We start from the raw sequence: 24,243 nt of genomic DNA on the forward strand, positions 1-24,243 counted from the left end.
GACTTGCTCTCTTGATCTGCCATTGCACATGTCATTCCTCTTCTTAGAATATTCTTTTTTGCCTTTTTGTCTTGCTAACCACTACTCATCTTTGATACAGGCTCAGAAATCATATTCCCTGGGAAGCCTTTTCTGCCTTAGTGTTATTCGTAATGTATGATAGTTATCTCCTTAACTGTCCCTCGCTGCCTAGCTTGTCAATGCTAGGGCTTTTTTTATGTCTAGCAGCCTCAGCATGATGCCTGGCACGTACATAGGTCATTCAGTAGATATTCGTTGAATGGATGGATGGTTACTCGGCAGTGTTTCCTGTCTAACACTAGTTTCCTGATATCAAAATGTTGCCCTCTTGTTCTCCAGTTGTGTCTTTTAATTGTCAGCTTTAATAACTTGTTACAGAAACAAATTGTCTTAACATGTTTGATTGTAGTTTGAAAGAAAAATTTTTAATAACACATTGACATCTTTAGGGATTATTTAGAATGTTTAATTTTTGAATGTATCATTTGAATTGGTGGAAATAAATACCATTTCATGTTTGCATTTGAAAAAAAAAAACCGATTTTTTAAATGTTTTTTCTTTTTTCTCTTGGGTATGAAAGGTCTTACCAAGCTAAAGTTCGCCAAGGAGCCTTAGTTTGTTTTCTTTCAACTATAAAATCGATAGAAAAAAAGGTTCTTTATGGCTACTGGTCAGCCTTTATTCCTGATACACCTGAACTTGGCAGCCCACAGTCAGTGTCCTTGATGACTCTTACATTGAAAGACCCTTCTCCAAAGGTAAGAGGATTTAAACTCTAAGCTTTATAATAGGAAGAAAAAATTTACAGATCCTTATTGTTTTCTCTGCCTTATCCTGTCTGATCTGAATATAGCTCTTAGTAACACTGACCCAAGTTCCGACTTGAGAACCACTGGACAGACAGGAAAATAGGAAATGGGATTAATGTGAATAATACATTGAGGCTGATCATGTAGGATTGCTTCCTGCCCCAGGGCTTGCTTGAAGCCTGAGCACACTGAATTCTAACTTTGGTGTCTCCCTTGAACTGCACTGAAGCAGCTGTGCTTCTCTTCCTTTTATGAAAATGTTGATTGCTGTGGTATTTATAATGAGAAAACATCAGAAATGGCTTAAACAGCTCAGTAGAATATCATGGTACATAATGGCTATGAAGGATGCATAAGGCTTAGAAAAATGCTCAAAATGTTCTGTAAAAACACAGGATGTAGAATTATATATACAGTAGGATCTCAAACATGTTTTTTTCCTTGTAACTTCTCCAGTTTTCAAATCATGTGTAATAAATATTTACATATTTTAATGAGAAAAACGTATTTTTAAAAAAGAAGAAAAAAATGATTGTCAGGCGTGGATACCTATAGCAGGATATCTCATGGCTGATCAAATATTTGCCTCTGCTTGAATATGTTAATTCCTCTCCAGAATTTAGCCACTTAACCAAGTAAGGAAAATAGCCTGCCATTTACAATAATGAACATTAAAAAGTCGTGCTGAATGGCATCTGGGTGTCCTCAGGTAACCAACTACCCACAAAGAGAGAAGTTTTAATTAGGCCAACAGCATATTGTTCCTTTTCTATTTTTAAGATTATTCCTTAAGGGGTCAGGGATGGTAACCCACAATATGTTGGAATTCCGTATGAGTCATCTCCTTGAGTAACTTACTATATAAGAAAATTTCTGGATGACCCATCAGAAGCTTTTATAAGGTAAAGAAAAATAAGTTAGCCTCAATTTTACACACACACACACACACACACACACACAAATGACTTGTAGGGTATTTCAAATACTCCTTATCCTAGGAAATTAACTGGCAGAAATTTTACAAATTAACTAAATCGATAGTGAATGGGAACCTGGGAGAAAAATGGAAAATGAGTGGTGGCAAAGAAATCAGTAATGAAGCCATTAGAGTAATTGAAATAAAAGCTACTAAAAATATTGAAAATATATATTTGAAGACCCTTCATCTAGGGGAGCTGCCAGCAGTGGCCAAGGAGATGGTGCCGTGGAGCAAGAAGCAGCCCAGCTTCATCACCTGTGTCACAGCTGCCCAGCCAAGGGGATGCGGGACATGGGGGTTTAGAACATGAATACAAAAAGGTTATGAGGTCATAGCTGATGAAAATGAATTGGAATAATTTTCATGATGTTCATATCTTCATATTTTTTAAAATGTTTACATTTCACTTAAACTGCCATGAGAAATTTCACATATTGCAAAGTGGTCTTATCCATCTCCTTGATTTAGGTACCTTTTAGACTTGTTCTTACTGTTTAACTTTGGTGAATGCAAGAGATGTGCTGAGGAAAAAAGATACAGAACTTCCTTCTGGAGATACCATAGATCCAGTACAAAAAACCACAAGAAAATCCTAGAGAAATAAAAAAAAAAAAAAGTCATCCTACTTAAAGAGGATTTTAAAAGATGAAAAAAATTAAATTAGTTCAGTGTAATGGCAAGTGAAATGATTGTACTTAAGAGATTCTTTTAATCAAGTGTTAGCTTGGAAGGGTTTAAATAAGTGTGGTGATTAATTGTTTACAACAAAGCTTGGAGCATACCTCTGCAGTCTGTCCATAGTATAATTAACTGTGCACCAAGACATATGCTAGAAGAAAGTGTTGTGGTAGGTGATGTCATAGGACAGGCTTTTTTGTTGTTGTTGTTTTTCTTTGAGATGGAGTTTTGCTCTTGTTGCCCAAGCTGGAGTGCAATGGTGAGATCTCAGCTCACCACAGCCTCCGCCTCCTGGGTTCAAGCGATTCTGTCTCAGCCTCCCGAGGAGCTGGGACTACAAGCATGCACCACCATGCCCGGCTAATTTTGTATTTTTAGTAAAGACGGGATTTCTCCATGTTGGTCAGGCTGGTCTGGAATTCCTGACCTCAGGTGATGTGCCTGCCTCGGTCTCCCAAAGTGCTGGGATTATAGGCGTGAGCCACCGCGCCCAGCCCAGTGGGACAGGCTTTTAAAATAAAGACTTCTAGAAAGTTATGTGTGTTAAAATTAAAAATAACAGATGATGTAATTAGAATGGAACAGCTTTCTGGGTTGACCAGGTTAAAAGAGCTGCCATGACTCCAGGCTAAGTGGTCATCTCAGGTGCTCCTTGTGCATATAGAGTTAGATGCTGGAGTTCCTCTTAGCCAGGATTCAATAAGACAACTGTAGTTTATCTTGTCATTGAAGTGCTTAGTGATTAGTTTTGAGTTTATGGCAGGTCTGATATGACCCATGGCATACTCAGCTGGAAGCACAATTTTAACTGGTATACTAAGAAATTTTCTAAAGACAAATGGACAGAAGGAAAGGTGATTAGACTCTTCCAGTCGGAATGCCAACAATAAACAGAGGCTACTTTTAGGAAATTGAAACATAATATGCTAGAATCGTTAATTGGGGAGAAGAAAACTTAGAAATGTCCATTAGGATTTGGCAGGGCTGTGGTACTTGGGAAATGATCACGTTTCCATGTTGGAGCACATCTTATATGCTTCCAAAAGGGACAGAGCAAATTATCAATAAAAATAACAAGACTAATTTAAGAATTTCTTTTATTTGATTTCCTTAGGTGTTATAAAGGCATATTATGGAGAATATCATCAAGACCTATCTTAAGAAACAAACTACAGGGCAAACCTTTGTCTTAGTACCTTGAGAATTATCCTGATTTACAAATTTCATGATGATGATTTATTGCTCTTTTAGATAACTATAAAAAGTGAAAACAAATCGAAATCTAGATAATAGATGGTATAACTAGAAAAGAGAATGAAAAGGTTGGAATTGTTAACCGTTATGGAATGGTAGATTTTCTCATGGCCAGCCAAGAACAGGCAATCTTTGCTTAGTGTATTAGCAAAGAACAGGCAGTCTTTAATTAGTGTACCAGCGTTCACACTTCTGATAAAGACATACCCGAGACTGGGAAGAAAAAGAGGTTTAATTGGACTTACAGCTCCACATGGCTGGGGAGGCTTCAGAATCATGGCAGGAGGCAAAAGGCACTTCTTTACATGGCGGCAGCAAGAGAAAATAAGGAAGAAGCAAAAGCAGAAACCCCTGATAAACCCATCAGATCTCGTGAGACTATCGAGAATAGCAGGGGAAAGACCAGCCCCCATGATTCAGTTACCTCCCACAAGTCCCTCCCACAACGTGTGAGAATTCTGGGAGATACAATTCAAGTTGAGATTTGGGTGGGGACACAGCCAAACCATATCACTTAGATACCTCCCGATCCACAGTCCCTGGCACAATGTTGAAATGCCTTTACGTAAAAGACAACTGACTTTGGAAGTGAGATCCAATAAAATAACATGTGAACAGTCATGTGTCCTGCATGGAAACTTCAGTGTACCCACTCCCAGCAGGGACTTCTTTGTCACCCTTCCAGAAATATTCTGAGACCACACATAAAGAGGAAAAAGAATTAGGATTGACTAGGCTACCTCAGCAAACATTTCTGCTATATTCTTAAGTAGCAAAAAAGGAAAAGTACTTTTCTGTTTTATTAGCTTTAGACAAGCCTTCATGTCCAAGGAGATGAAACTATACACTAGTAAAACCGAGCACACTGACTTTTGTAAGACTGAAAAGCCTTTCATTCATCATTTTAAATATTCAGACAATAAAAACTTAACAAAATGAGCTCTCTGGAGAGCTACACCTGTTATGATTTGCTTGCATGTTAGTAATTTCTGCTGAAAGTGCTGATTAGAACTGGTAAACAAGATATTAAATATTGATATAAGAACAAATGAAGCAAAACTTGTACCAGATTCAGTATCTTAAGTAACAATTATAACAACAAAGATATGTTAAACAGAGTTTAAAGGAAATTAACTCAGAACTGTGAGAAGTACAATTTGATATAGTATCAAATTTCTGTATAGATTTTATAACTTAGTGGAAAAAATAACCAATTTCAATGACATTTGTTTTCATCTGTTATAGTCATGATTTTCCCCTTAAGATGCCAAAACTGTGCTAAAATTTTTGACTTTTGGAACGTTAGTTCATTTCTTCCCCTTTGATTTTCAATTTCATTCAGTTTGTGAACTGTTGGAATTGTGATTTTTAGTTGCCTTCTAAAGAAATGAAGGTTTAGCATAAGATCTATCTTGTTGAGTTCGGACCAGCCTCTAGTAGGGATTGGTCAACTGTGGCCTGTAGGGCAAATCTGGCCCACCACCTGTTTTTGTATGGCCTGTGAGCTAAGAATGGTTTTTACACTTTTAAGTGGTTTTAAAATAAAACAATAATATCTCATGATATATGAAAATTATATGGAATTCAGATTTCATTGTCCGTAAATCAGGGCTTTTTGGAACACAACCACATTTATTCCTTTATGTGTCTATGCTACAATCACAGAGTTGGGTGGTTGTGACAGAAACTGGCCTGCAAAGTCTAAAATATAGAATGTGTGCTGCTGGCTCTTTACAGAAAAGTTTGCCAGTCCCTGATCTAAGTCCTTTTTGGATCAGCTGTCTTGTGTTCATGCTCTCGCTCTCTCGTTTTTTCACACATATACACACAGTTTCCTAATACATTGTCAGTTTCCCACCTTAGGGGATTATGCTTAATTCTGAAGTCTGATGCTACTGTACTTCAAATTTCTCTTCGGAGCAATAAGTCTAGATTTCTACAATTCCACTCTATAAAAGGCCTGCCTAGTGATTTATTACCTGGTTGTTTGGAGATAATATAATTGAAGGCTTTTGGGAAAACCTTTTTTGCTCCAAACTCGGATATGCTTCATATTGAGTAAGTATTTAGGTTAGATTCTAGAATTGTAATGTTGATTCCCTGCTTTTACATTTTTTGACTGAAAATGTTAGTTGTCATTTTTGGATGAGCTGGCCAAAGAGAGTACATTATTATTCCGTATTAATATTCCTGTGCTTATTACCTATATCCCATTTTTGTAAAGTTGGGCTTTCTTTTCCTTTCTGATTTTTAATACTGCAAAATCGTCTGAGTACCAATTGAAAGTAATCTTTCAACCTTACAAAGAAAATCTGGGTGCCAATGACACCTTTCCTGACAAATAACAGCAGTCATGCCAAAGATGTACTTTTTGTCCTTTCCATTCATAAGATTGTACTTAATGGGATTCCTTTTTTGAATTGTCAAATACTGTCACTGCAGGCAGTGTTATTTCCTGTACCTAAGACTGTTTCTAAAAGTTGGATCACTAATGATGTCTGCCAAGTTGTATGTACACAAAGTTCCTAAAGTCCTATTTAAGTTAACATTGAACACACGTACTTCAGAGTGGAATATGAGGCATAATGTTCTCAGGAACTTTGATAGGAAACAGACTCTAGGCGCATATATTTTTTCTACCCCATGGGCTGTTTAGCTTTAACTTTTCAATTGGCATTCTGCTTGAATAAACCAGGCCTCTAATCCTTATTCTCATGCTTAGGATTTCAGATTTTTGTGTTACGGTGTAGCTTAGATTTATTTCTTACTGTAAAAAACCTAACAGCAATGTGTTTCTAGATTTTTTTTTAGCCAGGTGTGGTGGCACACACCTGTAGTCCTAACTACTTGGGAGGCTGACGTGGGAGGATTGCTTGAGCCCGGGAGTTTGAGGCTGCAGTGAGTTATGATTGCACCACTGCACTGCAGCCTAGGTGACAGAGCGAGACTGTGTCTCTAAAATAAAAATAAAATAAAGATTTTTTTTTTTAGGTCTGGGATGCAAGTGGCCTAGTTTTTAGGAACTAACAGATAATCTCATTGCCTTTATTCTTCCAATTAAAATGATTGTAAATACTTTGAACATTAAATAGGTATAGGAAGAAGGGAATCTGACTCCTAATTTTCAACTAATCAGTGTGAATCATCCTGAAATTTCAGACACGTGCCTGTGCTCTGCAAGTTTTATCTGCCATCTTGGAAGGCTCAAAGCAGTTTCTTTCTGTTGCTGAAGATACCAGTGACCACAGAAGGGCTTTTACCCCCTTCTCCGTAATGATCGCTTCCAGCATTAGAGAGTTGCACAGATGTCTTTTGTTAGCTTTGGTGGCGGAGTCATCCTCACAGACCCTTACTCAGATAATTAAGGTAATGTACCAACTGTGGGTTCCAGAGGGGGCTTCTCTGTTTTAATTTTGTATACTATTTTACATAGCCCAAAAGTAACTTGACTTAAGAATATAACTAAGTAATAGTTTTTTAAAAATACCCTATTTGGAAGTCTGTACCTACTTGTCTGATCTTACCTATAATCTCTGTATGTCCTAATAAATGATTTGCTAAAAATACTTCTTTAGTTGTACAAATGAGAATACAAGTGTTATTTTAAAAAAAAAAAGACTAATTTTTAGTTGTGTGAAAACTTTTCTTTTTTAATTAAATGCTGCAAAATTTGTTTCTATGCTGTGGCCTAATCAAGCCTTTTGATGAGCGACTTTTTGTGTTTTACAGTGCCTTGCAAATTTAGTATCAAATGCACCTTATAATCGTCTAAAACTCAGCCTGCTGACCAAAGTCTGGAACCAGATAAAGCCTTATATTCGCCACAAAGGTTTGTAGTGGCTTAAAACTGATGGCTTCTTTATATCAGTCAGATGCAGACTATTAGTAAAAATATATAGATACAGATATATGTATATATTCAAAGCATTTTTACAACTCTTGAGATCTCTGCTTCTTCTCAACTTTTCAGGGGTATAAGCTGTTGCAAGAATTGACCCCTCAAGTCCCAGTGGAAGTGAGCTAGAGAATTAATTGTAAAGTTTGCCTGCTTAATGCTCAGGGCAGTGACCCGGAATATCCCTTTAGAATTAACATTGAGCCAGGTGCAAGCAGCCCCCCTCAGGAGTATGGTAGTTTATATCCCTTACGCATAGGTAGAGGATGGATGGATGGTTAGATAGACAGACAGACGGACAGATAGATATTATCTACTTTTTGGAAAGAAAAACTGGAATACAAAATTTAACTTCTTTAATGTTATTTCCTATGAAGTTCAGATAAAATTCCAGAACTTCAAATCTTTACTAACTGCAATCTTATTTCCTCCCACACATAATGTATGTGTGCTATAAACACTTGCCTTTTGTAGATTTGCTTTTCTTTTGTTTGCAAATTTTCAGATCAGACCACATTCTGATGAGTTCAGTTTTTCAGGCAGAATTGTAACAAGGAAGGAATAGTGGATGTTTTCTGTGACATAGTGGGAAGAGCATGGGACCTGAAGTCAATCCAAGGGTCTGGAGCCCACTCCCATTTTTGCCATCTCATGGCCATGGCCCTCTCTGAACCCTAATTTCTTCCTAACAGCAAGAATTATAACTACATCATAAGATTTTTGTGAGGCTCAAATGAGATAATGAGGTGTAACTAAGTCCAGTTCACTACTTACACTAATGTATGAAAAAGGGACCCAGAAAGGTAAGTCTTACCCTAAGGTTTCCCATCACATTCGTGGCAGAAATAAGATGAAAACAACCCCTGCTCATTCCGCTGTACCAACTTTTCATTATCTGCATCTTCAGCCGAGGAGAGTGCACCATGTCTCAAAGGTTCCTTTCAAGTATCTGACTTTATCCTCAAGTAACTTTTTTTCATTAAAATGTTCAAGCCCTGAAATTCTTAGGTATGAGCCTAACAAAATATGTACAAGTTCTATACGAAGAAAACTGTGAAACTGATGAAATAAATCAAAGAACTAAATGAATGGACAGAGATTCCATGTTCATGGATAGGAAGGCTCAATATTGTAAAGATGTTACTTCTTCCCAACTTGATCTATAGATTCAGTGCAGTCTCAATCAAAATTCCAGCAGGTTATTTTGCAGATATCAATGAACTGATTCTGAAATGTATATGGATATGCAAAAGACCCAGAATAGCCAACACAACATTGATAGAGAAGAACAAAACTGAAGGACTGACATTCCCTGACTTCAAAATCTACTATAGAACTACAGTAATTAAGACAATGTGATATTGCCCAAGGAAGAGACAAACAGATCAATGAAACAGAATAGAGAGCCCAGAAATAGACCCACATAAATATAGTCAACTGATCTACAACAAAGGGGCAGATACTTTTCAACAATTGGTGCTGGAACAGCTGGACATCACATGCAAAAAAAAAAATCAGTCTGGACACAGACCTTTTAGCTTTTTAAAAATATTTCTTGTTAAAATCCGGGGTTCATTCAAGGTACATGCATTGCATTTAGTTATTATGTCACTGTAGTCTTTTTAAATCTAGAGTCCCCCCACCCATCTTTTTTATATCAAACTGACTGAGGAAAGAATCTAACCCAATTGTCTTATAGAATGTGAACTCTAAACTCTGTCACCAAAGATAACAAAATAAATCACATTCTCAATTTGTCAGATTGTTTCTTTATGGTGTTAACTTATTCTCCTGTCCCATGTATTTCCAAACTGGAAATGAGGTCTAGAAGTTTGATTAGATTCAGGTTACACAAGGAACTACTAATTCTTAATTGCCTGCAGGGATAACTACCATCTTTACGGTAGCTGTTCCCATGGTGATAAGTTCTTACTGCTTCCTTTGACAGATGTTAATGTTCGTGTGTCAAGTCTCACACTCTTGGGAGCTATAGTGTCCACCCACGCACCTTTACCTGAAGTCCAGCTGCTTCTGCAACAGCCATGTTCTTCTGGACTCAGTAATAGCAATTCAGCAACCCCTCACCTCAGCCCTCCTGATTGGTGGAAGAAAGCCCCTACAGGACCCTCTCTGGAAGAAACATCAGTTAGCTCACCTAGGGGATCTTCAGAGCCCTGCTGGCTCATTCGACTCTGCATTTCCATTGTCGTACTGCCCAAGGAGGATTCCTGTTCAGGTAGCGATGCTGGCTCTGCAGCAGGAGGCAACTACGAACCATCCCCCATGCGACTGGAGGCCTTACAGGTAGGAGATTTCATTTCCTCATCTCTGAAATGGAAGTAACCATTCTTCCTTCAGAGTGACCGTGAGGAGCGAGCAGGTAAAACCAAGCCATGTGTCAATTGTGTTCGTGGGAGTTGTATTTTAGGTATGGGTGGTGTATTGTTTTTGTTGTTGTTTTGTTTCGGGGAGGTGTTCCTTGGTTGTAAAATAGCAGATTCATTCCTTTTTGTTCTTTGATTGCAAATTATTTTAGTCACTTCAGGTATTATATGACAGGTGGATGTAATAGATTGTAGAATAATTCTGAGTGAAATTGTACAGTTAATTTTTGATTTTTGCAACTTAAATGTTTAATTCTCTATAAGCTTCTCCTTGGTCTTGTACCTGCTTAGAGTAACAAAATAATTGTTCTTTCAAAGGAAGAAAACAATCCTAGATAAAAGAGTTTACTTTTTCTATACAAATGTGATCTGAGACTGGGCCTGGTCCTGGAGTCTGCTGCTAATTAACTGGGCAACATGAAACATGTCCTTTGATCTTGTCAAGCTTAGTTTCTTTAGCTGTAAAATTCAATTAATACCTACTTTAAAGAACAGTTCCAAGACTTAAATGAGATTATGTTAATGAAAAGCAATCATATACTAAAGCACCATAAAACTATGATACAGTTTATTGATGTTAGTCACTAAATAAAGATTATGGTTCTTAATTTCATTCAACAGATTTCAGCCCCTGTTAAATATAAGTGATTTCTGAAATATTATAACACTTTTCTGGATATTGCAGCCTTGCACTCAGGTCTTAGAGGGTTAATTCCATGCTCTCTTTGCAGGTATTGACTCTTCTGGCAAGGGGCTACTTTTCAATGACTCAAGCCTACTTGATGGAGCTTGGAGAGGTGATTTGCAAGTGCATGGGGGAAGCAGATCCATCCATTCAGCTTCATGGAGCAAAGGTAATTTTCATCAAAACCACAATGCTTTTTCCTTCTCTTCACTTTATATCCTTCCTTTTCTTCACTTTATATTCTTCTGCCACATGTCCTTCAATTCTGAGATTTCTTAAAGAGATTTCAGGTAAGGAAGACATACATTCTTCTGTTTTCGGCTCTTACATGTAAACCCCACGAATTGATTCGGTAACAAATTAATAAGATATAGCTGTTGATTTCAGTCCTTGAAAGAATGCCTCTGTTAAGAGTGACTGAAAAAAGAAAGAAAATTAGTTGCAAATTATGTTTCCCCTTGATTTGAGGTGATCTCCGAACTCAAGTGAAGGTGTTACTAAAGTGAAGGTATTACTCAAGTGAAAGTGTTACTCAAGTGAAGGTGTTACTAAAGTGAAGCTGTTCGTTCGTTCTCATGCTCCACTTTGGTAATTCTTTTTCTTGGCAGCTTCTGGAAGAACTGGGCACAGGCTTAATACAGCAGCATAAACCGGACTCCACTGCAGCACCTGATCAGAGAGTGCCAGTCTTCTTGGTAAATAAATGTCAATTCATAGTTTTCTTTTATTAGTGCTTCAGTTGCTGTTTTATTTTGAAGCTCAGTGATAAATGGAGTAGATGATATGGTTTCTTCCAGTGTCAAAAAATATGTTTTATAATCCAGGAAAACATGAAACTAGTATAAATAGGTTTTATTTTACATTTCAGTTTATTTGCAATTTAGTATGTGGTAGGCTTATGTATAACATATAACCAGCAATAGTAAAACTAATATTTCTTTTGCATAAAACCTAGTCTGGTTACTCAGCCTGCCCAAGACAGAAAGAGCCAGGGATTTTGTCTCCAAAGCCATGGGATCAAATTTAGGGAACATGATTGTATTAGTCCATTTTATGTTGCTATAAAGGAATACCCAAGGCTGGGCAATTTATAAAGAAAAGAGGTTTATCTGGCTCACGGTTCTGCAGGCTGTACAAAAAGCATGGTGCCAGCATCTACCTCTGATGAAGCCTCAGGAAGCTTTAAATCCTAGTGGAAGGCAAAGGGGGAGCAGACATGTCATATGGCAAGACAGTAAGCAAGAGGGAGATGCCAGGCTCTTTTAAACAACCAGCTCTTGTGTGAGCTCATAGAGAGCTCACTCATTACCACAAGGACAGCACCAAGCCATTCAAGAGGGATCCGCCCCCATGACCCAAACACTTCCTATTAGGCCCACTTCCAGTGTTGGAGGTCACATTTCAGCATGATGTTTGGAGGAGGCACACATCCAAACCATATCATTCTGCCCCTGGCCCCCACAAATCTCATGTTCCTCTCATTGCAAAATACAGTCGTCTCTTCCCAGTAGTTCCCCAAAGTCTTAACTCTTTCCAGCATCACTCAAAAGTCCAAAATCTCAGCTGTGACTCAAGGCAAGTTCCTTCCACCTATGAGCCTGTAAGATCAAAAACAAGTTACTGATTTTTGAGATACAATGGTGCTACAGGCATTGGGTAAACAGTCCCATTCCAACAGGGAGAAATCAGCCAAAAGAAAGGGGCAACAAGCCCTACACAAATCCAAAACCCAGGACAGACATTAAACCTTAAAGCTCCAAAATAGTCCTTGACTCCATGTCCCGCATCCAGTGCACACCGGTGCAAGGGATGGGCCTCCAAGACTCCTGGCAGCCTTGCCCTTGTGACTTTGCTGGGTGTAGGCCGTGTCCCATTCCCAGAGTTCCACTAGGCAGTGCTCAGTGGTGACTGTGTGTTGGGGCTCCAACCCCACATCTCTCTTTGGCACTGTCCTATTAGAGGCTCTCAGTAGGGGCTCTGTCCCTGTGTCAGGCTTCTGCCTGGGCACCCAGGCTTAGGGAATCCTCTGAAATCTAGGTGGAAGCTCCCAAGCCTTCTTCACATTTGCATTCTGTGCATCTGCAGGCTTAACACCACATGGAAACTGCTAAGGCTTACAGCTTGTACCCACTAAGCAGAAAACCAAGTAGTATCTGGGGCCCTTTGAGCCAAGGCTGGGGATGCTGGGAGCAGTGTCCCAAGGCTGTGCAGGGCAGTGGGGCCCTGGGCCTGGCCCCCAAAACCACTTTCCTCCTAGGCCTCTGGGTGTGTGATGGGAGGGGTTGCCTCAGAGATTTCTAGAATGCCCTCCAGGCTGTTTTCCCGTAGTCTTGGCTATTAGCACCTGGTTCCCTTTGAGTCATGCTAATCTGTCTAGCAAGTAGTTGCTCTGAGCTTGGATTCCTTCTCTAGTACAGGGCCAGGGTGCAAATTTTCCACATTTTTATGCTCTGCTAACCTTTTAATGATAAGTTCCAACTTTAAGTCATTCCTTTGCTCCTACATCCGACTATAGGTTGTGAGAAGCTGCCACATCACCTGTTGAATGATGCTTAGAATTTCTTTCACCAGATACCCTAAGTCATTACTCTTAAGTTCAACCTTATGCAAATCCCTGGGACATGTGCATAATGCAGCCAAGTTGTTTGCTAAGGTGTAACAAAGGTGACCTTTCCTCCAGTTCTCCAAACTTTTTAATTTCTATCTGAGACCTCCTCAGCCTGGCTTTCACTCTCCATATTTCTATCAGCATTTTGGTCACAACCATTTAATCAGTCTCTAAGATGTTCCAAACTTTCCTTTGTCTTCCTATCTTTGGAGCCTTCCAGACTGTTTCAACCTCTGCCCAGTACCAAGTTCCAAAGCTGCTTCCACATTTTTAGGTATCTTTATAACAACACCCCATTCCTTGGCACCAATTTTCTGTGTTAGTCTCTTTTCTGCTGCTGTAAAGAAATACCTCAGACTGGACAATTTATTTTTCAAAGAGGTTTGTCTGGCTCACAGTTCTGCAGGCTATACAAGAAGCATAGTGCCAGCATCTACTTTTGGTGAGGCCTCCAGAAGCTTCCAGTCATGGTGGAAGGCGAAGAGGGAGTAGGCGTGTCACATGGCGAGAGAGGAAGGAAGAGAGATGCCAGGCTCTTTTAAGCAATTAGCGTTCGTGTGAATAACAGAGTAAGAACTCACTTATTACCACAAGGATAGCACCAAGCCATTCAGTAGGGATCTGCGTGCATCACCCAAAAACCTTCCTCTAGGCCCACCTCCAACATTGGAGGTCACATGTCAACATGAGATTTGGAGGGGACACACATCCGAACCATATCAGCCACTTAATGGATACGTGGTTATAGGCATGGTTTCCTAGTTGTAAAAAGGAATAATAAACCATAACCCTTCAGTCACAAGGCTGTTGAAAAATCGAATGACATGTAAAGATGCTAACACATAGGAGGTAATTCCGTTACCCGCGTCCCCCCTGCCCCCCACCAGCCCCCCCACAATTCTATTAAATTCCTGTGTTTTCAGGTTGTTTCTGCTACCCCCACACTGTACCAGTTCCAAAGATGGATGAAGGGCATGTGACCACACCAAAAAAGGCTTCTACTTAGTGCTAAAAGCAAAATCAGCTCAGTGTTGGTGGTCTTTGCTCCCTCTGCCCTCCACATTCTGCCTATTCTTTTCCCTTCACAATTTCTGTCATCCTTGCAGTGAATTAAAGATTCTAACCCTAGTCCCTGCCTTAGACTGCCACTAAAGCTTTCATATAACATGCGCAGGGAAGTGAGTTGAGCTTTGTTATCAGACAGAACTCAGTTTGAATTCAAACTTCTCCCTTTGCTAGATAAATGACTTTGGGCAAGCTTCTTAACTGTTCACACTCAGGTATTGTTCGTCTGTGGAAAAAAAAAGACATGTTTTCTACATTGCTTGTCTATTAGTGAGTAACAAATTAAACATTTAGCAGCTTAAAGCAATGTACATTTATTTTCTCACAGTTTCTGTGAGTCAGGAATTAGGAGTGGCTTGGCTGAGTGATTCTGGCTTAGTTCTCCCATGAGGTTGGGATCAAGATGCCCCCAGGGTTGCAGTCAACTGACGGGTTGCAAGACCTGATGGGGTTGGAGGATCCTCTTCCAGGGTGGCTCACCCATAGACCTAGCAAATTAGTGTTGGCTGCTGGCAGAAGGCCTCAACTCATTTTCTCCCCGTAAGGACGTCTCCAGAGGGCTGCTTGAGTATCCTCTTGACATGGCAGCCGGCTTCCTTCACAGCAAGTGATCCAAGAGAAAGAAAGCAAGACAGAGCTGTGGTGCTTTTTGTGACCTAGCTTTGGAGGTTTCGTGCTGTCATTTCCACAACATCCTATTGGTTACACAGGTCAGCCTGTTCAGTATGGGAGGGACTACACAAGGGTGTAAATATTAGTAGGTGAGTGCAATCATGTGCCATCCTGGAGACTGGCAACCACTTTTTGTCCACATTCTTCTGGAGTGGGGCAGGGAGGGCCCAGACTGGGTTTCCAGGAGCTGAAGAAGGAGAAAGACAGAACTGGTGTGTGAAATACACAGCAAAACCCAGGACTAGGTCCATGGGACAGAAACAAAACATACCAAAACCACAGAGGTTCACAAATGAATATGAAATCACAGGATATGTATAAAGCATGGAAAGGAAACTGTTGACATGGCTACTTTAGAGGCTGTGAAGTGAGGTAGTTCTTCAAAGTGCTGAAAACAGAACCTACTGCCCAATTTAAGAGTGTCCACTGTGTACCAGGCCCTGCGCTAGAAACCTTACACAGAGTATTACATTTTATTATCACACAGACTCTGCAAAGTAGTTGAAAAAGCCCTAGCCGAATGTCAACTGATCTGGATTCTGGTTCACCCCTGCTGCTGATTAGCAAGTTGTATTGTCTCTTTGTGCCTCAGTTTCCTTGTGTGAAAAACTAGGGATAATGCTACAGACCCCATTTATTTGTGCCAAAGAATAAAATGCGTTGATACATGTAAAATACTTAAAGCAGTGCCTGGCATGGCATGAGCTCTCTGAAGAACATTAGCTGCCGCTGCTGTTGCTGTTACTGTTGTCACCATCTTCAGCCTCCTCTTAGTTATTATCACTGTTGCTGCATAACTTTATCAGACCACAGTCTCCTAATCAATAGGAGTTGAATGGGAGGCTTAAACCAAAGTCCTTTCATCACTGTGGAAGAAGAACCAATGAAAACATTTACAGAAAGCTGCTACTTTAAGGGTAAATGTTTCACTAAGGCCATTTCTGGTAGGCTTAGCTCCGAGTTGGTTCCCCTATTATGTCTTGGGCTGCAGCTTTTCCTTTGCCTCCGTTCCAGGTGGTGATGTTCTGGACTATGATGCTGAACGGTCCTTTACCCAGAGCCCTGCAGAATTCAGAGCACCCAACTCTCCAGGCGAGCGCCTGTGATGCCCTGTCTTCCATCTTGCCAGAGGCCTTCAGCAATCTGCCGGTAATGTGAGGGTGTTTTCTCACCCTGAAATCATGACTGGAGCACCAGAGCTAGAAATTGATGCTTTTGCATTTTGAACCAATATTCAGCATCATCTCTGATGAAAAGGTGCTAATTCTACTTGAGTTGGGGATGAGGGCACTGGGGAACAGCAAATAGGAAAACTTGAAGCCTTAATATATCAGGAAAGCTGTTTCCCCCTATGCGTTAGAAGGTAGGTGGTAGAGGCAAGGGTAGCAGAAGCTTGGAAGGCAGAGAGATTTCAGGAAGATTTCATATCCAAAGTTTAAAAGGCCTGAGTTAAAGGTCAGCTCTTCGACTTGCTAGCTCTTTGACTCTTAACCTCTCTAAAACTTGGTATTATCATCAATAAGATGGCAGTCATGTGAAAAATAACAAGTATGGGAAAATACTTATATTTATTGTCCAACACATATGGTATTTGTCTTAGTCTGTTTGGGCTATTATAATAAAATACCATAAATTAAGTGTCTTCTAAACAACAGAAATGTATTTCTCAGAGTTCTGGAGGCTGGAATTAAGATCAAGTCACTGACAGACACAGACTTGGTGCCTTGGGAGGGTTCGCTCTCTGGCTCACAGATGGCACCATGTGAACTGTGTCCTCAAGTGGTGGAAGGGGCAGGCAGCTTTCTGGGGCCTCAATCATAAGGGCACTAATCTCTTTCATGAGGGCTCTGTTCCCAAGACCTAATCTCCTCCCCAAAGCCCCACCTCCCATCACCCTGGGAGTGAAGATTTCAACATAGGAATTTTGGGGGAGCATAAGCATTCAGAATACTGCTATTCAGAATAGCAGTATTCAGCCTGCTTTTTTTCTTTAGTCCTCAGTGACATTTGCATCCATTCTTATTTACATAAATGAGCTTCTATAAAGAAGGCAACTTTAATAAAGGTTAAATGTGATGAGATGCTGTGTGTGTCTTGCACGAAGTGGGTGCTCAGATAATCATGGAATCTGAATTGAACCTGCTCTTTACCAGAGTAGCCTCAAGGTCGCAATGGTGTTCAACTCCTGAATATGGTCTCAGACACAGATATTTCACATCTTTTATGGAAGCCTTTGGCTCCTAGTTATTTCATTCTCATTTTTCCCTTGTCAACCTTCTCATTGCAGAATGACAGGCAGATCCTGTGCATCACAGTGCTGCTCGGGCTGAATGACAGCAAGAATCGCTTAGTGAAAGCTGCAACTTCACGGGCCCTGGGAGTCTATGTGCTTTTTCCCTGTCTCAGACAGGTCAGAGTGAGCCTATTTAGCTCTTCTGTGTCCCTTTTATAGTCCATGACACCCCTATTTTGTGGATATAGAGCTCCTGCATTGGATGGTAAAGGACACTAAATTGCTTTGTAATCTGATTTCTTTAATTGCTACTAAAATGTGGTCATGTGCCAGGCATGGTGGTCATGTGCCAGGCATGGTGGCTCATGCCTGTAATCCCAGCACTTTGGGAAGCCGAGGCGGGTGGATTGCTTGAGCTCAGGAGTTTGAGACCAGCCTGGGCAACTTGGCGAAACCCTGTCTCTACAAAAAATTTTAAAAATTAGCCAGGCATGGTGGTATGCACCTGTAGTCCCAGCTACTTGGGAGGCTGAGATGGGAGGCTCACTTGAGCCTGGGAGGTGAAGGTTGTAGTGAGCAGAGATCACACCACTGCACTCCAGCCTGGGTGGCAGAGCCAGACACACACACACACACACACTCTCTCTCTCTCTCTCTCCATATATATATATATATATAGTTATACATATAGTTTTATATATATAACTACAAGCATTACTGTATATATACCATATATATAAATGAACTAAGGCATTACCATATATATATATGGTATTTATTTATTTTTAATTTTTAATTAATTAGCACACTGCCTGGGACCTTAGGCACCCAATAAATGCTTAAATTAATGAATGATCTAATAAAAATGAAATGGGACATTACCAGGTGGTAGTCATCATTTAGAAAGCTGACATAGTTTTTACTAAGAAGGAAATAATGTCCTCTTTCCCTCTTACTTGTGACATTTATCTCACTGAGTGGTGTGTAGTACATAGGATGTGTTTTGGAAATGCATTTATTTTTCAGAACATTATTTCCTGAGATGGAAATCCACCAAGCACAGAATTCACAGATAACTGTCCCAGGCCATCTTATATATTCAATGTTCATAACAGCAAAATCCGTAGGCTCCTCGGGTGTCCATGGCACATACCAAAATCATGGGAGCTTCCCCTGAGATTTTTTTTAGTGTCGAAATTGTAAAATACAAGAACAGTAAATTGATTGAGTAGATGAATTTTTATTTCCAAGTAGAAATGTGCATGAAGGCTTGTAGCTTTATCTGAAAATAAGTTTGAGAATTTCAAAGGTAGCAGCATGACCTGCTAAAGTAACTGCAGTGTTTTGTTTTGTGTTATAGGATGTTATATTTGTTGCAGACGCAGCAAATGCAATATTGATGTCACTTGAAGACAAGTCTCTAAATGTTCGAGCCAAAGCAGCCTGGTCCCTGGGCAACCTGACAGACACTCTGATTATCAACATGTAGGTGACTGAGCTTGCTTTCCCCAGCTGACTTCTGAGATTGAGGGCCCAAGAGAATGTCGTTGGTCCCTACCATGAAAGTATCAGCAGTAGTTCCCGCATATTATGCCGTCTTCCTGCTTTGTTTTGTTTGATATTCCTTCAGAAAATAAAATTAATAAGCTGTTCTTAATATATATTAGGAATATATTAAGACATATATATGACATATATATGACATATATAAGACATATGGCATATATGACATATAAGACATATCAGACATATATATTATATAAGACATATATAAGACATATTTGTAAGACATTATATATAAGACATATATTAACACATATATAAGACAAAAAAATACTGTATGTCAATATAAGTAATATGTCCACATTATAGAAAACATAAAAGCAAAACCTTAGTAATGGTTACTGTACTTCTGCATTAAAAAAAATTTCTTAAAGCAGTATATTCACAGGCTAAAAAAAGATCCAGATAGTACAAAGTAGCATTTAGTGTGAAGCCTTTCTTCTACCCTGACACCTTAGTTCCCTTCCCCAGAGGTAGCTGGTTATTCATGTGCAAGTGTCCTGCCTTTTGTCACTTCACCATATAAGAGACATGTAAAATGTGTAAGCATTCTCTTTTATTGACTTGTTAGAAATCCTTATTTATGATTACATAATTATCACTGTGTGATGATGATTTAACCATCTTTCTATTACTGAACATTTGTTTTAGGCTTTAGGCTTGTAGGCTTTTATATTCAGTGAATATTTTTGTGCATGAAATCTGCATTTTGAGATTTTTTTTTTTTGGAGACATTACTATGTGGGGAACTATTGGGTCAAAAGATATATACTGTAAGTTTCTTGATATAATCTAAGCAGATTTGTTAAACTGTTTTCCTAAACTTTTATGCTTATACTAAGTGAATGTATTTCTATATGTATATATTTAAGTGTATTTACCTTTTAACATGTGTTGCCTGCTTTGGGTGGAACAGGGAAACACCAGACCCAAGTTTCCAGGAAGAGTTCTCTGGTCTCCTGCTCTTGAAAATGTTACAATCAGCTATAGAAGCATCCAAGGATAAAGACAAGGTAGATTCACAACAAAACCCAGTATCTCCCAAACAGATAGTTAATGTATTGTAGCTGCAGTGTGGTAGTTTAGTGTGGCTTGATGTTCCTCAGACTATCCCACCAAATGTACTCCTGTTCAAAGGAGACTGAGAGTGTGCTCAGGGTATAAACGGCCCATTCCACACATGTATGGTTTCTTTACTGTCTCCTGCCTCCGGAAAAATATCAGTACCCATTGTAATACTACATGACATATTCAGATTCCTTTTAAAATTAACTTTTTTTTATTTCCAAAAAAAAAAAATTTTAAGTAGAATTGACAAGTCAGAAAGATGAGTAGCTCTTGGCTTTGAATATTACCTGTTAAACTAATAAGTTTAAAAAGCACAGGTCTGGGCTTTAGGTCAGACATACATGGATTCAAGCCCTGGCTTGCCCTTTAGTAGCTGGGTGACTTTGGTATATTATGTAACTTCTCTGAAGGTCAACTCCTCACCTGTAACATGGAAGTTATATACCTCACTGGATATGAAGATGCCCTATGTTAAAGCACCTAGCACAGTACCCGACCCATACCATGTGCTCACTTTAATACTACTTCTGAAAATCTGGTAATCACCCAGGAAGCCCTACCTCAGAGCAATTCAATCAGAAATTCTGAGGTTAGGGCCTGCGAATTGGTTTTAAAACAAAAGGAAAAATCTTCCCAAGTGATTCTGGTGGGCTGCAGAGGTTGAGACTCTAGTCTAGTAGAAAAGTATTGGACTGGAATTATTGAACCTAGCTTCTCGTCGTCTTGCTGTCAATCAGCCTTGTCCTGTTGTCCCCGGTCCTTATACTCCATCTCAGTAAAACAAGGAAGTTGGACCTCTCTGAGTTCCTGTCTAGCACTAAATTAAATAAATAAATAAATAAATAAATAAATAAATAAATAAATAAATAATCAGAGAGAGGAGTTTTGTAGAACCTCACCTTTCTGATGGCTCAGGATGTTAACCAGACCAGACCTTGTGAGTTCCAAGGACTTGCTTTAAGAAGTCGAGGACCTCCTGGGTTTTTTAAAAGCTGAAATTAGACTTTTGGAAACATCTCTTTGGCCAAACAGATTTCTAAAGCATTTACATTTTTTTCTAGGTAAAAAGCAATGCAGTCCGGGCCCTTGGAAATTTGCTTCATTTTCTACAACCGTCTCATATAGGAAAACCCACATTTGCAGAAATCATTGAGGAGTCTATCCAGGCCCTAATTTCTACTGTTCTAACAGAAGCTGCCATGAAAGTCCGATGGAATGCTTGTTATGCAATGGGAAATGTATTTAAAAATCCTGCCCTTCCTTTAGGTAAGAAAGTTTCCCTTCACTCCCTGGTGGAAAGCCTCTTGGGACAACACACACCAATCTACATTGTTGTTAAAGATGTTTGTCACATGTTATTTATCATAGTATTAGGAAAAACTGGAGACATCTTGAAAACAAGTTTAGGGGAACATTGAAATACATCATTACCTATACAATGGGATATATAATGGGATATTTTGTTGCCATGTAAAATTACTTAAAAGAATTTGATAATCTGGAAAAATACTTCTGATATTAAACAAATGAAAGCAGGTATTAAATAATTTCTACAGAATGATCTCAACAGATGTGTAGAAAAAAGACTGAAAGGAAATTGGACTAATTATTAACAGTGATTGCCTCTGGATGGGTAGGATTTTTTCTGTTTTCATTTTCTCAATTGTCTACAATAAGCATATATTGTTTTAATGGTCAAGAAAAAAGGAAGGAAAAAAACTGGAATGAGAGGGGATATAAACTGGAAATTCCCTATGAGCTGTGTACAGAAGTGGATGCCATTAATAAATGTAAGGAGGACATCTGTCTCTAAGTAGTGGCATGCCATGCACCTTGATATGTCATTCAGGACCAGTAGCTGCTTAGGTGTGTGGATCGGAGCCTCCAAACCTCGCTCACTTTGAATGCCAGTGTTTGCTTTATTGCGTCTCTCTCTCTCAGAAGATCTGAGACCTGAGGATGTGTTCCTGGAGAGGAGAGCATGCATCAAGTGAGGGGAGTCTGGCTCTGCTCCCCTTTATTGCCCAGAGCGTCCAGGCAGACCAGTCAGCTGGGAGTATGTGAAATAGCCTCCCGGCTTCTTCCATTGAGGAAGTCACCTAAGGGTGACCTTTTGGGTTGGAGCCCATTGAGGTGGATGTCCGCCTTCTGGAGAGCCAAGAAGTCCCTGAAACCAGGGCACCTCAGTGGTGGTTGGCTCCTACCTGCCTCCCTGTATGGCCCTTGCCCTCAGCCCACTAGAGAGAGAAGTTTACCTGCATGACTTGGAGGGAAAGGGAAGCTCCAAAGAGGCAGGAAGTTTGAGAACTAGAAAGCATCCAGTAGCAGAGCTATCAAGAACCACATAAGAAAAGGGAACTAGAAACTGATAAAGGACTCTGACGGGTCGGATTGTGAGTGTCTTGTAGCTCTAGCAGTGGCCCATTGTCAATGGCAGTGGCATCCACCAAATGGAAAGGGCCTGCTTGCCTATCTTCGGAGGCAACAGAGAAGCCAGGAAGGGCTGGGAGAGTTAAGAGAAGCTGCATTCTACTCTGTCAACCATCTTGAGTAAGGACACCCCAAAGTGGAGTGGGTAGCAGTAGCTCCGGTAAGGAGGAAAGCAGGCTGATTTCCTAGGGCCTACAGGTATGGAGAAAAGATAGAAATCTGGGGATCTTTTTCTTGAAATTGTAAGTTTTCTTTGTCTTTGCAATAAAATGCATGACTTGCTATGGCCAGAGCAGTGTCTGGATGCTGTTGCAGGTGAGCATGCAGCTCAGAAGTGCCCAACTGAGAGGATAGATGGGGTTGCAGTTCAGTCCACGCTCTGCCCACGAAGCCATACCCCCATGGGACAGAATCCTCCCAGAGAAGAAGCCTTTTTCTGAGTCACCAAAGGCCCTATATAGGGTAGCAGAGGCTCTAAGCATGTGGCAGGCTGAGGTAGGGAAAGAGGGAGGTTTGGGGATTGGCACCTGGCCACTTACCTAGGATCGTACAGTCAGTCACCACCCTTGTCTTACAGGATGATTGTGAGAATGAAGTGAACACATAAAATGAGTGTCTTGAGCACTAGCGTTTAAGCTTCCTTCCGCCCCTCTCCCTCTCACCCCACCTAGTTCTAAGCCTGCATTTGTTTTAGTGACTGTGGATTCTTTCTAGGGACAGCCCCATGGACCTCCCAGGCCTACAATGCCCTGACATCAGTCGTGACATCATGCAAGAACTTCAAAGTGCGCATCAGATCTGCAGCTGCCCTTTCCATCCCGGGGAAGAGAGAGCAGTACGGGTCTGTTGACCAGTATGCTCGGATCTGGAACGCATTGGTCACTGCCTTACAGAAGAGCGAAGACACCGCAGACTTTTTGGAATTCAAGTACTGTGCCAGCCTACGGACCCAAATCTGCCAGGCACTGATTCACCTCTTGAGCTTGGCCAGTGCCTCGGACCTCCCTTGTATCAAAGAAACCCTTGAACTGAATGGGAATATGGTCCAGTCCTATATCCTACAGTTTTTAAAATCAGGAGCAGAGGGAGATGACACTGGAGCACCCCACAGCCCACAGGAAAGAGACCAGATGGTCAGAATGGCCCTTAAGCACATAGGCAGCATCCAGGCACCGACTGGAGACACAGCCAGAAGGGCCATCATGGGCTTCTTAGAAGAGATCCTGGCCATTTGTTTTGACTCATCTGGATCACAAGGGGCACTCCCAGGGTTAACAAATCAGTGAAGATCCCACCATACTTTCTAGATGTTGAAGGTGGCAATAGGAAGACCTGAGCTTGAGCATAAGATCTGTGGGATTTCATCTTAGGGGCAGAAACAATCTGTTCACTATTTATTTAGAATGACTTAGCAGCCATTTAAATTTTCACAGAGGGCTCAACCACCTTTGGAGTGGCTCCATAGCACTGGCCACGGTCAGGGTTGTTGGAACATCTGAGCTGTGCATCCAGGAGCCGAGGAGTCAGGTTGTAATATGGGCCAAGCAGACGGGCTTTGAGGGCATTTAGTCTTAGAAAAAAGAAATGTAGAAGGATTTCGGAATTAGAATTTTGTATATTGTATCTGTAGTTTTGTAATAAACCAACGAAAAATAGTGTGTCCGCAATCTCTTGTTACCAAGTTGTATTTCTAGCAAGCTGCAGGCAGAGCTGCAGTTCAGCCAATTTGTCCTGGCCCTGCTGCACAGGACGCGAGGATGCTGACAGTTCCTCACAGCCGCACAGGACGCGAGGATGCTGACAGTTCCTCACAGCCGCACAGGACGCGAGGATGCTGACAGTTCCTCACAGCTGATGAGGAACTGCTGCTCTGAGCTTCTGGAGTGCCTGTGTTCCCC

At 40.4% G+C, this 24,243-nt stretch overlaps 1 protein-coding gene across 1 annotated transcript in view; it reads left to right on the forward strand.

The window, feature by feature from the left end:
* HEATR6 (HEAT repeat containing 6) overlaps positions 1 to 24,008 on the forward strand; it is a 36,030-nt gene extending 12,022 nt beyond the window's left edge. The window contains exons 9-20 of the mRNA XM_003281235.4: positions 603 to 780; positions 6,902 to 7,108; positions 7,472 to 7,571; positions 9,586 to 9,941; positions 10,753 to 10,875; positions 11,315 to 11,401; positions 16,066 to 16,200; positions 17,339 to 17,461; positions 18,645 to 18,769; positions 19,764 to 19,860; positions 20,977 to 21,181; positions 23,060 to 24,008. Of these exons, the coding sequence (XP_003281283.2) occupies positions 603 to 780; positions 6,902 to 7,108; positions 7,472 to 7,571; positions 9,586 to 9,941; positions 10,753 to 10,875; positions 11,315 to 11,401; positions 16,066 to 16,200; positions 17,339 to 17,461; positions 18,645 to 18,769; positions 19,764 to 19,860; positions 20,977 to 21,181; positions 23,060 to 23,631 (2,308 nt within the window). The 3' untranslated portion in view covers positions 23,632 to 24,008. The remainder of the gene's footprint in view (positions 1 to 602; positions 781 to 6,901; positions 7,109 to 7,471; positions 7,572 to 9,585; positions 9,942 to 10,752; positions 10,876 to 11,314; positions 11,402 to 16,065; positions 16,201 to 17,338; positions 17,462 to 18,644; positions 18,770 to 19,763; positions 19,861 to 20,976; positions 21,182 to 23,059) is intronic.
* The last annotated feature ends 235 nt before the right edge of the window (positions 24,009 to 24,243 follow it).

This window comes from Nomascus leucogenys, chromosome 14, assembly GCF_006542625.1.
Source record: "Nomascus leucogenys isolate Asia chromosome 14, Asia_NLE_v1, whole genome shotgun sequence".
In the NCBI taxonomy this organism is placed as follows: domain Eukaryota; kingdom Metazoa; phylum Chordata; class Mammalia; order Primates; family Hylobatidae; genus Nomascus; species Nomascus leucogenys.